The following is a 15,717-nucleotide window of genomic DNA, read 5'->3' on the forward strand; positions in this document are numbered from 1 at the left end:
CAGTTAGTACGTAACTAACCCAGGTGAACTGTCCCAATTCATTAAGAAACTGCAAACTTATCAGTCATGTATACTGGTGTTTTTACAGTATTATAACTAAGATGGTCAAAAACACATTTATTTTTCTTTGATCATTATGCGTGTGAATTCTCAACGAATCAATACCATTTCCGTGAATAACGCTGTAAAAGCTGATGACTTGCTGCTGTGTGTATTTTGTGATGACTGAGTACAGCAGTCCTGGTCTATCACCATGCACCATGCTATCTGAATGCTCCTGCCTCGCAGGGTGTGGTCTGGCTGCTCGACTGGCCTCACCTCTGCTTGTTAAAAGGGTTCCCGAAAGTGATGTTCTCTTCCACTGTGGCGTTCAGCAGCCAAGACTTCTGAGCAGCATACGCCACAGAGTTCCTGTTTTTACTATTTTTGAAAAAAAATTGCATAGAAATATTACAACAAAACAAAAAGAGATAACATTAGTTTGAAATACTAAAACAACAAACCAAGACTAGCCATATCAGATACAATGTACAAAGTAGAAAGCTGGCAAAACAAACATGGATGAAGTAATGGAGTAATGATAAGTTATGGAACAGATGTAATACAGGGGGCTGCATGTCAGCATGTACAGAAGAACAGAGCCACGCTGGGATCCAGTGGTGGTGTTACTGTGCTTATCCGATGTGCATACTCATTCAGAAATATCAATTTGGATTCTATCTAGCGTTCAAATGTAAAGACAGAAAGAGGGGGCGAATCGCACTGCGCCGCTAAGCAGAACTTATTCTCTGAATGTAATAACCCACTTTCAATACCTTGTGCTTGCAACAAACACAGAACACTCAAACATTGCTTTCTCATGAAAATGGCTGTAGGCAATGCACAACCCTGGCCATCCTCATTGGTGGAATAAAGACAGCACTGCATGAACAATCACGTTGTATTGTCTATTCTATTTATTTTACCTATTTTAATAGCCAGCGCTTGATGTGCCAAACACTAGCCAGCCGAACAGTTTCACAATCTGAAAAGCATTTTAGTGTTGGCATTTTAAATAATGACGGCTGCTGTTTAACGACAAAATGCTACGTTCACAAGGAAAGCCTTCATTTTTTCATTATGCAATTGGAGCCATCGCATATCCTTCATATCCCAAAAGGCTGACCAATGGAATGATATGAAAAGAGCAATTACTAGTTCAATTGAATCCAACTTCGATGTAAATACCGACTCCCAGCATGTCTGTTTGATCTGTTCACATGTAGAATTACTGAAACACCACTAGCCTCTACAACAAGCATGGAAGGAGGATAAGTATTGGTGATGAGCTTCTGGGAAAAAACGATGCATTACTGCTGAAAATAAAGACTGGAATGTACCTCTGCATAGCTTCAAACGAGGGTTCAGGTGCATGACAGCTGCAAGTTACCGTAAATGGCATTAGGTAAAGGCTGTTTGGACCAGGTATTTTTAGACATACATTTATAATGTATATAAATGTATATAAACCACCCCGTTATATGTACAGTATTAATTAATGTATTTATTTTTAAAAGGAAAAACTCAACACAGATATGCCACCAACAGCGGTCACAAAGCAGAACACAAAATACATGTTGTGAAATACAATAACTGTCAAAATAATAAATTATACCTATGCAAAAACAAAGGAACCAAGGAAAATGTAGATTACAGGAGAAATCTTATTTGAATTCCAACAGTATGTATTCAAATGTGTGGCGCATTTAAAAATGATATGCCATACAGTACAATCTTAACAGCTTATGTACATTATACAGGATGTTGTAAACTGCATTATACTGTGTGACAAGTGGAATCCTTCTGGTATTGACTTTCATTCAAGGTTGTAAATCCGTTTGCACCCTGTGATAAACAAGACCGTTTCACAGAGCCACACAACCCGACAAGGCAAAGTCAAACTCTTTAAAAGGGAGCCACATAACCTTTTATTCAAAACCAACCTTAAAACAAGGAATCACCAAATTGCTGGTTATTTAATAGCTGCAATACATGTATAGCTAGGGGATGCATGTAGCGCAGGCTGTATCCACTCCGGAGTCTGTTATAGTCTTGCACGTTCAATGTGCTCCGTTATTATCGCTTATGTGACCACAGCTGACAAAGGCTGTAGAAATATGGGCTAAACAATCATTTGGAGGGGGCACCAGATTTACAGTGGGGTTCAACGTGGTTCAACAGCGGAGTATTTTGACCCTAAAACCCTGAATTTAAATGTTTTTCCTTTATTGTAAAGTGTTACCAGGGATGGTATAACACACATTCCCATGTGTATTTCAGGGAGACTGAAAGCGGATGGGAGACCTGTACTCTAGAACAAGTCGTACCACAAAACCAGAGTAGCAACCAGGCATAACTGTATTCTCCCTGGCGAGTAACTTTGAAGCCATATTATTTTATTACTCAAATGTCCTTTCTTCTAGTCCCTCTTTGAACTACTGTAAATAAGAAAAAAAAAAAAAATAGGAGTAAACACAGAACGGAAATCTCATGAGTAAATACCTTGAGTTCCCCTCGTGGATCAGCTCACATTCAGGCAGTCTGAGTTTACAGCAGACAGAGACAGGAAACAGAACACAGGCACAGTTTATTGTTAGTAAAATAAGCAGAAGGTGGAAACAGTAGCATCTTTCTGACAGGGGGAGGCATGTATGCAGACATACTGTACATAGACATCAGTGGCTTAACATTAAACAGCATCTTTCTGTGTTGAAATATCCCAGTAACCGACACATTCTTGTTGTTAATCAAGTGGTATCCTTTTCTATTTCAGTCAGCACATCCTGACAACTTATTTAAACAAGTGGAGCTCTCGGAATCCTGCCTAACCCCCAAGTACATCTGGGACACCAGAGTGTAGCTGTTAACCCGTCCCCCTGCAATACTCTGCCCCCAGTAGAAATCCATTAGTATGAACTACGACATAGAACAAAAGGGGTGTTGCAGGGGGGACAGGTTTAATGGCTTTACCAGATGTATCTAGAAGTCAGACTAGATGCTGTCATGCATCTGTGGAAATTTCCAGTGCAATGTTAACAGATAAGCAGCACATGAATTGCAGCTAAAAGTTAGGCAAAAGCAAACAGCTGAAAAATACATCCTCCATGGTACTCTGTGTAAAAAAAGAAAGCAAAAGCCTGGCTTAGCCTGCATGCTTTTAAACATTGCATTACCATAGACACTTAAATCTTAAAAAAGCATTTACTGCGACTATGTTTTCAATGATTATACAGTAATAATGATGAGGTATTAACGGGCTGTCCTCTTCACAAGACAAGCTTAGAAGCCAAAGAAATTAGAACACCTGAGGATTAAAGATGCTGAAAGAGGTTTACAGGATACCTGTTAATAAATGGCCCTTTTTGCAGCTCAGTTTCATTAAAAAGGTTATTCTGTTGAGCAGAAGAAGACTCCCAGGTAGTGGGCAGAGCCTTGCAGCTACAGTAAGACTGATCCAGAGTCCTAGCAGAGAATCTGGTTATCAGCTTCATTAAGTACAAGGCTGCCACATTTACACGCATGTTTAGTTTAGCCCTTCCCTAACCCTACCCCCAACCCTAACCCTAACTCTTTTAACTAAATGTTAAAGCTGTCTGTCATTAAATGCATTCAGGAAGTTACTTCATTTGTTATAGTATGCATGGTAATTTAGGCAGACGGTATCACTGTACTGTTTTAGTGATACTGTGCATTGCTTGATCACACAGCTGCTGAATGTTTTTTTTTCCCCTTTGCCTTGATTGCATACTTTATTTGTGACTTCATCACAATCAATGCATGTCTATGCTTTGAAGGGTCCAGTAGTTTAATGCAGTTATTCTGTAAAAGCATGATAAAATATTAACTGAGAAACAAACGCATGGGTTTGAGAGGGGCACAGTTCTCGTTGCACAGAACACACTCTGGTACCTGGTTTGAAATGGAAGAAGGGACTAAATGCTCAAGCTATGTTGGTGGTCACTAGTCCACACCATAATTCACCATCACACACTGCACGATAAAAAGGACATTTACAGCAGTACTTTGTGTGTGTTCGGTTGATGGCACACACCATTTCTGCAGCATTCATTTTATATTAGGGGCACCGAGCCGTTGGCCTGGGTCTTCTTGCAAACACGTCTTTTGCCAGCCCATTACTGCATAAACTGGAACGCTTTGTAAATCATTTGCATTCCTCATATATTACAGGCAATGGAAAAATAAAAATACATTAAAGTGTCAAAATTAATCATAGGCTTTACATTTCAAATAATTAGGATTAAACATGAACAAACAGTGTGTCTGAAAAGAGCTATTGTCCCACATCTCTCATCTACTGCCAGGTTCATAAATCCCTTCAATTCCCAAAAGAGCAATGGCTTGATATACCAGTTATCTTAACCAGTGCATTATTCTGTCAGGTTAAAATAACTTTGCATTTCATTGTCTGTTCCTGTCATCACATCCTGGAGCAACAATTAACCAGTCCCCTGTAACACTGTGCTCCCAGTGGAGTAAAAACTACACCAGTAAGAAACAAAACGTAGAACAAATGTGTTGTTTCTTACATCCACTGGGGGCAGCATGTCGCAGGGTAAGTAATTCATTGGTACACTCTGGTGTACCAGTTGTGCTTAAAGAAAACACATGTATTAGAACTCTTTTGAGGACAAAGACTTTAAATGCTTAAAAATGTTTGAGTTTTAAAAAGTTACCACGATGTGGCAACTAAAATATAAAACGATATACAAAGCGATACTAAACAGGAATGACATGAGTTACTGTTTTAAACCTGCACCAAATTGCTCTTTAATTCTTTACTTTACAAATGAATACTAGAAAGTCAAGTCAGAACACAGTAAATGAGAATACTGTGTGGACATCACAGTGCTTGTCTTGTGGTTGCTAATCATATTGTACACTGTGATAAAAAAAAAAGAATGAACCACAAAAGTAATTTGTCAAACTACTTGAAGCTGGAGGATTCTGCACTGCAGCTTGTAATGGCCCACTCTTGCAGTGTGTTTGAGCTGGAGGATTCTGCCCTGCAGATTGTAATGGCCCGCTCTGGCAGTGTGTTTGAGCTGGAGGATTCTGCACTGCAGCTTGTAATGGCCCGCTCTGGCAGTGTGTTTGAGCTGGAGGATTCTGCACTGCAGCTTGTAATGGCCCACTCTTGCAGTGTGTTTGAGCTGGAGGATTCTGCCCTGCAGATTGTAATGGCCCGCTCTCGCAGTGCATTTGAGCTGGAGGATTCTGCACTGCAGATTGTAATGGCCCGCTCTGGCAGTGTGTTTGAGCTGGAGGATTCTGCACTGCAGATTGTAATGGCCCACTCTCGCAGTGTGTTTGAGCTGGAGGATTCTGCCCTGCAGATTGTAATGGCCCGCTCTCGCAGTGCATTTGAGCTGGAGGATTCTGCACTGCAGATTGTAATGGCCCACTCTCGCAGTGTGTTTGAGCTGGAGGATTCTGCACTGCAGATTGTAATGGCCCGCTCTGGCAGTGTGTTTGAGCTGGAGGATTCTGCACTGCAGCTTGTAATGGCCCACTCTTGCAGTGTGTTTGAGCTGGAGGATTCTGCCCTGCAGATTGTAATGGCCTGCTCTCGCAGTGCATTTGAGCTGGAGGATTCTGCACTGCAGATTGTAATGGCCCGCTCTGGCAGTGTGTTTGAGCTGGAGGATTCTGCACTGCAGATTGTAATGGCCCACTCTCGCAGTGTGTTTGAGCTGGAGGATTCTGCACTGCAGATTGTAATGGCCCGCTCTGGCAGTGTGTTTGAGCTGGAGGATTCTGCACTGCAGATTGTAATGGCCCACTCTCGCAGTGTGTTTGAGCTGGAGGATTCTGCCCTGCAGATTGCAATGGCCCGCTCTCGCAGTGCATTTGAGCTAGAGGATTCTGCACTGCAGATTGTAATGGCCCGCTCTGGCAGTGTGTTTGAGCTGGAGGATTCTGCACTGCAGTATGCAATGGCCCGCTGTCGCAGTGCGTTTGAACTTACTTGCTCCAGTGTACTTTCCCACCAATCGTCTGCATCTCCCCAAGCATTGCCAGGAGAAGAGAGGACTTTCCACAGCCCACCTGACCCACGATCATAGTCAACTGCCCTAAGGGAAGAACAACCGACACACAAGCTGGCATCAGTCCATTGCAAAGCAGGACAGTACATCATCATGTGCAGATTTACATATACACTGTGTGTTGTTGTGTTAATATGTGGGTGATTTTAAATGATAAATTGTCAGTAATAGCTCCGGAGAGATTAGACTTCTAGAAGACACCATGCATGTTAAAGCATCCAAGTATCATACCATTACAAGATAAGAACATAAGAACATAAGAAAGTTTACAAATGAGAGGACCCCATTCGGCACATCTTGCTCGTTTGGTTGTTAGTAGCTTATTGATCCCAGAATCTCATTGAAGGATCCCAGGGTGTCAGCTTCAACAATATTACTGGGAGTTGGTTCCAGACCCTCACAATTGTCTGTGTAAAAAAGTGCCTCCTATTTTCTGTTCTGAATGCCCCTTTATCTAATATCCATTTGTGACCCCTGGTCCTTGTTTCTTTTTTAAGGTAAAAAAGTCCCCTGGGTCAACATTGTTACCAAAGAGGGTGGGACTTAAGAGGGAAATGAAGGTTGTGGTGCATGGATGGGGGTTTTAAGGGAGGTGTTGTGAGTCACCTCCAGTAGTGCCTGGGGGACCTGAATGAGAATGTTCCAGTTTGGGCGGCCACTCAACTCTGGGTGGCACTTGTCTGTTGTCTGTCATGTCCAATAAAAAAGGCTGTGGGCCAATTAACGAGGCTGCTGTGCCCTGTGCCCTGACATGCTACAGCATTATTATTTCAAATAATACTGCTTGCTTTGTAATTACTATTTACAACACAAGAAGCGATAATTAATTGCTCATGATAATTAAGCTAATTAGTTGATTAGTGGAAGCGAGCTTGCTGATGCTCACTCATTCCCTCCCTCAGTGCACAGAATACCAGCCTGCCTGCCCTCTCTCAGTGCACAGAATACCAGCCTGCCCTCCCTCAGTGCACAGAATATGAGCCTGCCTGCCCTCCGTCAGTGCACAGAATACCAGCCTGCCCTCCCTCAGTGCACAGAATACCAGCCTGCCTGCCCTCTCTCAGTGCACAAAATACCAGCCTGCCCTCCGTCAGTGCACAGAATACCAGCCTGCCCTCCCTCAGTGCACAGAATACCAGCCTGCCTGCCCTCTCTCAGTGCACAAAATACCAGCCTGCCCTCCGTCAGTGCACAGAATACCAGCCTGCCCTCCCTCAGTGCACAGAATACCAGCCTGCCCTCCCTCAGTGCACAGAATACCAGCCTGCCCTCCCTCAGTGCACAGAATACCAGCCTGCCCTCCCTCAGTGCACAGAATACCAGCCTGCCCTCCCTCAGTGCACAGAATACCAGCCTGCCCTGCCTCAGTGCACAGAATACCAGCCTGCCCTCCCTCAGTGCATAGAATACCAGCCTGCCTGCCTGCCCTCCCTCAGTGCACAGAATACCAGCCTGCCTGCCCTCCCTCAGTGCACAGAATACCAGCCTGCCTGCCCTCCCTCAGTGCACAGAATACCAGCCAGCCTGCCCTCCCTCAGTGCACAGAATACCAGCCTGCCTGCCCTCAGTGCACAGAAAACCAGCCTGGCTGCCCTCCCATAGTGCACAGAATACCAGCCTGCCTGCCCTCCCTCAGTGCACAGAATACCAGCCTGCCTGCCCTCCCTCAGTGCACAGAATATGAGCCTGCCTGCCCTCCCTCAGTGCACAGAATATGAGCCTGGCTGCCCTCCCTCAGTGCACAGAATACCAGCCTGGCTGCCCTCCCTCAGTGCACAGAATACCAGCCTGCCTGCCCTCCCTCAGTGCACAGAATACCAGCCTGCCTGCCCTCCCTCAGTGCACAGAATACCAGCCTGCCTGCCCTCCCTCAGTGCACAGAATACCAGCCTGCCTGCCCTCCCTCAGTGCATAGAATACCAGCCTGCCTGCCCTCCCTCAGTGCACAGAATACCAGCCTGCCCTCCGTCAGTGCACAGAATACCAGCCTGCCTGCCTGCCCTCCCTCAGTGCACAGAATACCAGCCTGCCTGCCCTCCCTTAGTGCAAAGAATACCATCCTGCCTGCCCTCCCTCAGTGCACAGAATACCAGCCTGGCTGCCCTCCCCAGTGCACAGAATACCAGCCTGGCTGCCCTCCCTCAGTGCACAGGCCAGCAGTACCTGTAGGGATGTGCATGTTTATGTCCGATAATGTTGCCATGTTGCTTCCCCACGAGAAGAATCCGTTATTCACCTGACAAAGAGGAATACCATTGATCAATGTGCATTTCTACTGTATTTAGCGCTTGGCGTTTTCGATGTTTCTTAAAAATTGTTCAAACAAAAAGTGCCAAATTTACTAAAATAATTAGTTACAGAATTAAATTACAAAGGGGCATCACAGCATTTTACAAACCTGGACAACAACACAATTTTCAATTTTTGATTATTGGTAAAAAATATCATGATGATCATAAATCCTGTTTTTCTAGAGAGGAATGACATATCTCTGAAGCAGTAGCTTTAGCCGTGTGGTTCTCAGTGTTCGCTGAGAGTGGATTTCTTGCGCACTCTTTGCTGTGTCAGTCATACAACGAATGCTCTAGAAAATACTCTTTAAACTTGATTAGAGGAAGACACGAACACTTCTAAACATATTATATCTAAATAAAACACAGACGAAACCCTGATGTGAATGTACTTAATCTATTTCTATAGAAACTGCTGTGGTTTAAACATTTACAATGCATTGTCACTGGGTGCTAGATCTACTGTGCAGTGCAATTACTGCTAATAGGATTCAATGGTGTGTCTGTGTGTGTGTGTGTGTGTGTGTGTGTGTGGAGCTCACTCACGAACATTGAATCACAACACCATTATATGTGTTGTTACGCGCAAATGAGATCGAGAGATCTCGATCCCTGATATGTGTGTGTGTGTGTGTGTGTGTGTGTGTGTGTGTGTGTGTGTGTGTGATTGTGTGTGTGTGTGTGTGTGTGTGTGTGTGTGTGTGTGTGTGTGTGTGTGTGTGTGTGTGTGTGTGTGTGTGTGTGTGTGTGTGTGTGTGTGATTGTAATTGTGTGTGTGTGTGTGTGTGTGTGTGTGTGTGTGTGTGTGTGTGTGTGTGTGTGTGTGTGTGTGTGTGTGTGTGTGTGTGTGTGTGTGTGTGTGTGTGTGTGTGTGTGTGTGTGTGTGTGTGTGTGTGTGTGTGTGTGTGTGTGTGTGTGTGTGTGTGTGTGTGTGTGTGTGTGTGTGTGTGTGTGTGTGTGTGTGTGTAATTGTGTAATGTGTGTGTGATTGTGTGTGTGATTGTAATTGTGTGTGTGTGTGTGTGTGTGTGTATGTGTGTGTGTGTGTGTGTGATTGTGTGTGTGTGATTGTAATTGTGTGTGTGTGTGTGTGTGTGTGTGTGTGTGTGTGTGTGTGTGTGTGTGTGTGTGTGTGTGTGTGTGTGTATTCCACCTTGGTGAGGGGTCGTTTTAGGTGAGGTTTGTTCAGGGAGCCTGAGAAGCACAGCTGTACAGCCTGTATTTATTAGAAGCCTCTGACCTTGACCGCGATGTCTTCAGTCTCTGTGGGACGTGGCTGCCTTCGGGACGGCTGCTCGAAGCTATCCAGCTGATACCTCAGGGGCTGCTTCCTGTTTATGGCTTTGGTGTGCTAAACGTCAGAGTGGAAAGACCATGTGAGTGTTAGGGTTTCCCTCAGCCTTTTGACCCCGGTACTTATGAAAGAAGAGCTTGAGAACAGATCCCAGAAGTGACACATTGACTTTATTGATTAATCCGCTCCAGGATATCAACAATGCTTGTCCTCATCAGAGTACAACGGAAGTAGAAAATAAATACAAAGAAATATGAGTGTGCAGTCCCCCTGTGGCAATAATGAGTAAACTCCATGACACTGGTTCCCAGCCCTGGCAGTAAACAGCTCAAGTATTTGTTTCAACCATTCACTTAATGTATCCGTTTCTTCCCACGGCCCGTAAAGACAGCACTCCCAGACTCTGTTACTTTAGATTGCTGTTAGGTTTGATTGAGACAAAAACAAGGACTGTTTATGCTGTCTAGGAACTTGGGATTAATAAAGATGTTCATTTTGCAAGTGGCATATCACTGGCAATGTTTGCATTACCCAGTTATCCAGACCCTGCCCTGCTCTAATGCTGTGTCACAGCAGCCTGCAGGCTCAGCCTAACTAGCAAGGGAAGATGTATCCTTAAGTGATATACTTAAAAGTAACGCTTACGAATGAGACGTAAAATTGAGGTCCTTTTGTAAGTGACTCTGCAGCAGCATAGTTCACCCCTTAGTCTCTGTAAGTCTCTTTGGATAAAAGCTTCTACTAAATGATACATTAAATTATGAATTAATTAATCAATCCAGGCGTTTTATGCAACCAACGCCTGGACTGGATGGCTCTTGAGGGCCAGAGTTGTGCACCACTGATCTGAAGCCATAGGATTAAAGCTGAGGTGAACTTGGTTTCAGAAGAATGGGTTTCAGGCCACTGCACGGCACACCAGGGGAGACTTGGGGGTTTCAAGCCACAGTTCTTGACAAAGTGGCTTTGTGCTCCCTGAGCACTGATCAGCACTGCCATGCGTCTCATAACCAAGACGTGCGGTTATTTAACAATAATCCACACCTTGCTTTAGCTGGTTGCCTAATTATTGCACTGCTGATAGCAATGCTGAATGCTTCCTTTTAGTAAAGCGCTACAGTGCCTCAGTAACTGTAGGTGAAACATCCTGCATGAGTTCGGGAGGCACGGCAGCAAGGAGGCTCAGTTCAAGTAACACACACCCCTACAACTGAAACAGATGCAGCTGCTGACAGCATGTGATTTTATTTAATTTCCAATTAAACGCATTCCTGAGGAAAAGTTATTTTGTTTAATATGGAAAAGCCTGGGCTGATTTGGCAGAAAACCCACTCTATCTAATACTTCAATAGCTGGATCTACCTTCCCTGTGTAAAATAATTCAATATATAGATTTTTTTCAGCTGTTAGATTTTTAATAAAACTTACTGGCTGCAACTCAGAGGGATGACATGTTTTCAAAGGACACTGGATATCTTTACCTAATACAAATTACTGTTCCTATCCAATGCAAAATACCGACATTTCAGCAATGACCAGCAATAAGCGGCTGTAATGGTGCCTGCTGGTCAGAGCTGGTGGCTTTCTGGTTTTAAGCTGGTCGTGTTGATTCAGGAGACTTGGTGTTGGTTGTGGAACTGGCTACGTTGGTCCAAGGAAAATGAGATCCTATGTAATTACACATTGGTCTACTCTCCTAAATGAATATTCTGAAAACCTCACTGCTCTCAGTAAATACATATTTGCTCCAATTTCCAACTTTTAGTTGGTCAATAGTTTCTGTCGAATAAAATGTGCTGTAGGCTGTTCTGTATTGCACATGTGATGAATGCAGAGACACTGAAAACATGTGACTCATGTGAGAAGAAATACTCCAACTCCCAGAATGCTTTGGCTCTACATGCAAGTCAAGAACTCTGAAGACGATTCTTTCTACTTACAGCTCCGGGGTGTTTCTTACAGGACTCTAAAGACACAGAGGTCTCTCCATTCCTCCAGCTGTCATCGCCTATCTCGTCACTCAACAGAAACTCTCCCAGCTTCTGGACGCTAGGAAGAGGCGGGGCAAGATCATTATGTACTGGTGAAGATTACTGAAACTGAGCCAAATCAATATACAGGATCTATCTACACAGACGCAGACACATTAAATAAATAATGGATGACAACTTTGTATTGACTATGTAGACACAACATCTAAACCAGTGCTAACGGACACAGTGCACTAACAAATCCAGCAAAAAGGCTGCTTTCAAGTGTGAGAGAGAGGCAAGGGGAGTAATACATAATGCAGAAGGCTAAACAATGAACTGTTTAATAACTATAACCTATAAAGCTATGAATATTCAAACTCAGGGTAGCTTTCGGTACCACTTTAGATTGTAGGGCATGCCCCCGTCATGTAATTACAGTGTAATAAATGTGTAATTACCAATGATTCCTGCTTGGCACACTAACTGCTTTGTAATTACATGGAAGTGGCCTTGTGAACATGATGTAATAACACGTGGTAACACTATGGTACAAACATGTAATTACACAACTGTCCTACCAGCTAACAGCAGGACAGCAGGAAATCCTGCTAGTTACACAGTTATTACCTTATTATTAAATGGCTGTACATGCACTGTGCTCTGCTGTAACATTTGTGTTTGGTGCCACTGTATATGAACTAAACTAAAACTTTCTAGCGAATGCCTACCAAGTAATGAACACACGATAATGTATTTTAAAAAAAAACTCAATGAGACTAAAATCATTATTTAAAACTTCTATCAAATTCTTGTAATCATGTCAGCCTCAGTAATGCTATCCAGATCATGTTCTGAAAATATTTTCTTCAGATCTCAGACATGCCTGTCTCTGATTTCCTCCTGGAGAAGCACGAAAGGTGGTGCTGAGTCAAAGCATTGGGTTTACATGGGCTGCGACTCAGATCTTTACTTCATTGTACAGTAACTTTGACAACCATCCTCAAACCAACTGCATTTGGCCTTGTGCTCATAAATCGAGCTTTAGGGACTTCCAGTGTCTATAAATAATCATTTTTCAGGGTAGACCTGCCTGTTTTTGTGTTTAAAAAAAAAACTGAAAGACCGAACAATGAAAGGCTACAACTTGCTTGTGGCAACACTGAATACATCTATACTGAGATAGACTGCAGACAACATAAACCAAACAGCATCAAAAACCATGTGTGTCTTAATGTCACCAGCTCCCATTTGCCCCATAATGTCAGTTCACCAGTCATTAACATTATAAGACAGAACATACCTACAGTAGCACAGTTTCCCAACTACAGCATTATGCAGGGGGAGCCCAATAAAAGTAAATAAACTCCAGTGAAATGGGAATGGTGGCACCTAGCCTCCTGACACAAAGCAGGTTTAACTGGAGACAGTTCATGCGTGACTGACCCTTTGCTCCTCGTAGGTGTCCTTCAGGCGTATGTAGTTAGTCAAAGCCCTCATGGCAATGGGCAGTTTTGTGTCAATACGATATGAAAACCTTGTAGACCTATTGGGGGTCTGTAACCTTTCTTACCTGACGATGGCTTTGACTGCAAACCTGACCACAGTGGACAGCAGGAAGAGTGGCGTGACCAGGATGTGGAACAGGGCTAGGGATGCGAAGGCCACAGCTGGGCTCAGCTCTGTAGTACTGGTGTAGGCGTGGGTCACGAAAGTCTGTAAAATAAGGGAAGGGCCTACATAAACATTGCATGAACACTCAGGTTCCTATTAAACAGAGGGCCCAAAATGAAGCATGTCCAGGGACTAGAACAGTTCTCCCAGGACAACAGACTAAATTAACTACTACAGAACTAGCATGATGCTATTGTAGCTTGTTTGTTTTTATACTGATACAATAGCTTTTGCACTTGTTTAAAAAAAAGGCCCATTAGTTTGAAAATCATCTTGTTTTCATTTATTTTTTGGTTTTTGTTTGTTTGTTTATTCTGGCGCAGGGGTGGACAGCCGCATGGTCTTCTGGTTTTCGTTCCACCCGAGTTCTCAATTACTTCACTGAACCAATTATTTTCTTAATTGATCAACACCGATATATTTCCAGGTCTTTAGCCATTGATGATTTAAAGAAACCCAGAAAGCCTGCAGGATTGTGGCTCTCCAGGACCAGGGCTCTCCAGGCCTGTTCTAGCAAATCCAATAACTTACCGCTAACACAGCTGCTATAGGGATGGCAGCATTCATGAAAACTGTGGAAGGAAATGAAAGAAAAGAAATATAGAATAACGTGCAATGTAAAACGGAATATATAAATGCTGTTTCTTTTGAGAGTGGCATCCTGTAGCTATCATGCATTTGCAAAAACAAGTTCAATACTGAGATATATGAATACACTTAATCAATCCCATGAACATACTAGTACCTTCAATTTAAAGGTATACATCTATTGTGACAAAAAATGAAATACATAGCACAAAATGCTGTACGAATCAGTAAAGTATGTCAATGTATTATAAACTAAATTAAAAACTATTCAGGAATATATTATCCAGTATAAGAACAGCATCAGTTCTCAATATTTTTTTCCAAATATTCCTCTCTATGTAATATTCTGAGATTAATAATAATAATAATAATAATAATAATAATAATAATATAATAATAATAATAATAATAATAATAATGACATTGAGTGACATTGGAGACATTCTGATGAAACGTTTGTCACTGAATTGAAGTTTCTTTTTGAGTGTTTATTGCTATGGATGATAGTGTACATATACAAATATATATTGTGGATGAGTGCAACATACTAGGCTACATTCTCACCATGTACTCTATATAGTCATTAGCTTACATTTAAGAGAAACGAGTAAGAGATACCTGCAGACTATCACAAGCATTCTGTATCTGTGCTAGTGGTGATTCGCAGTGAGGAGCTTTGAGAATCCAGCCCATTGTGTACCAACACTACATTAGAAGCAGGTTAATACAGTCTACTGAACGATCTGGACCCCCTAGCCTATGTGTGCAGGTTCACTGACTCCCTGAAGATCCTCTTACTGGACAGCGAGGTGTAGAGCGCAAACGTTTTGAGGCTGGTGAGCTCCTTCACTCTGGTCTCCTCCACACTGCTGCAGAAGATGTTCTCCCAGGCATACAGCTTCAGCAGCTTGATGCCCTTCAGAATCTCATTGGTCTTCTTCAGCCTGTCTGTGGAGTAGTCCTGGGAAAAGGCAAATGACAAGGTGAGCTCTCCAGGAAAATGTAGTGTAGACAAGGAAATATATTTTTGTATTACACTTTAATATAGTCCATGAAGTAACAGGCACAATTCAAATTGAAAAAATATAGTAATCTACTGATGAGTTCTAAAAGGTGTGTTAAGGTAGCAGAGCTATGAAAAAACACAAATATTACACTGTAATCAATCACATGAAAATCCGTAACAGATTAAAGCAAGAACTGTGAAAGGATGGTGTCTGGATAAGGAAGGGTTCCATGCATACATCGTGCTAAACTTGATGTTGTTTTTTCTAAATTAAAATCTTGCAAATTCCTTGCACCATCCAAGCATAACCCTTTTATCGTATGCAATGCAATCCCTCCTTATCGTTGTATCACCCTTGCTTAGGTCCCTCTTCAAATGTGCATTCCTAGCCTTTGCTTTGAACGGTATGGACAGTACTCACCAGGGTGCTCTTCTGTGCATCAGCCAGCTTGGTTGCTATGAAGTACTGAATTGGAGCTAGGAGCACTATCACACACGCACCAATCAGAGCACTGAAACCCAGCAAGTAATGCAAGAGGACAACTCCCATGATGATCTGTGGAAGACAAATCAAAACAGGATTTGCATTAGCTTACATCAAGGCACTTTTTTTAAGACTCAAATATAGGGTTTATCTACAGTATATTTTATAATGATTACAAATTATGGGCATATATGTATTAAACTTTATAGTGGCTTTATAGTGCAAAACAGGCAATCTGCTTGGCAACTGTAGGTATGGAATTAAACAATAGTTTGATATACTGTGCATGACATATCCTTGTAATTG

General features: G+C 42.7%; 1 protein-coding gene across 10 annotated transcripts in view; it reads right to left on the reverse strand.

The window, feature by feature from the left end:
• The window catches only part of LOC121318008 (ATP-binding cassette sub-family C member 9-like), a 61,834-nt gene that overhangs the window by 31,280 nt on the left and 14,837 nt on the right, over positions 1-15,717 (reverse strand). For 7 of the 10 annotated variants that reach the window (XM_041254166.1, XM_041254169.1, XM_041254165.1 and 4 more), the window contains 11 exons: positions 15,349-15,483; positions 14,720-14,882; positions 13,865-13,905; positions 13,233-13,375; positions 11,630-11,738; positions 9,636-9,746; positions 8,268-8,340; positions 6,026-6,131; positions 2,542-2,580; positions 1,380-1,418; positions 319-420 (listed from right to left, as the gene is read on the reverse strand). In XM_041254166.1, the coding sequence (XP_041110100.1) occupies positions 319-420; positions 1,380-1,418; positions 2,542-2,580; positions 6,026-6,131; positions 8,268-8,340; positions 9,636-9,746; positions 11,630-11,738; positions 13,233-13,375; positions 13,865-13,905; positions 14,720-14,882; positions 15,349-15,483 (1,061 nt within the window). The remainder of the gene's footprint in view (positions 1-318; positions 421-1,379; positions 1,419-2,541; positions 2,581-6,025; positions 6,132-8,267; positions 8,341-9,635; positions 9,747-11,629; positions 11,739-13,232; positions 13,376-13,864; positions 13,906-14,719; positions 14,883-15,348; positions 15,484-15,717) is intronic. The other 3 variants (XM_041254174.1, XM_041254172.1, XM_041254170.1) reach the window with 2 other exon arrangements.

The sequence above is a fragment of the Polyodon spathula genome, chromosome 7, assembly GCF_017654505.1.
Source record: "Polyodon spathula isolate WHYD16114869_AA chromosome 7, ASM1765450v1, whole genome shotgun sequence".
Lineage (NCBI taxonomy): Eukaryota > Metazoa > Chordata > Actinopteri > Acipenseriformes > Polyodontidae > Polyodon > Polyodon spathula.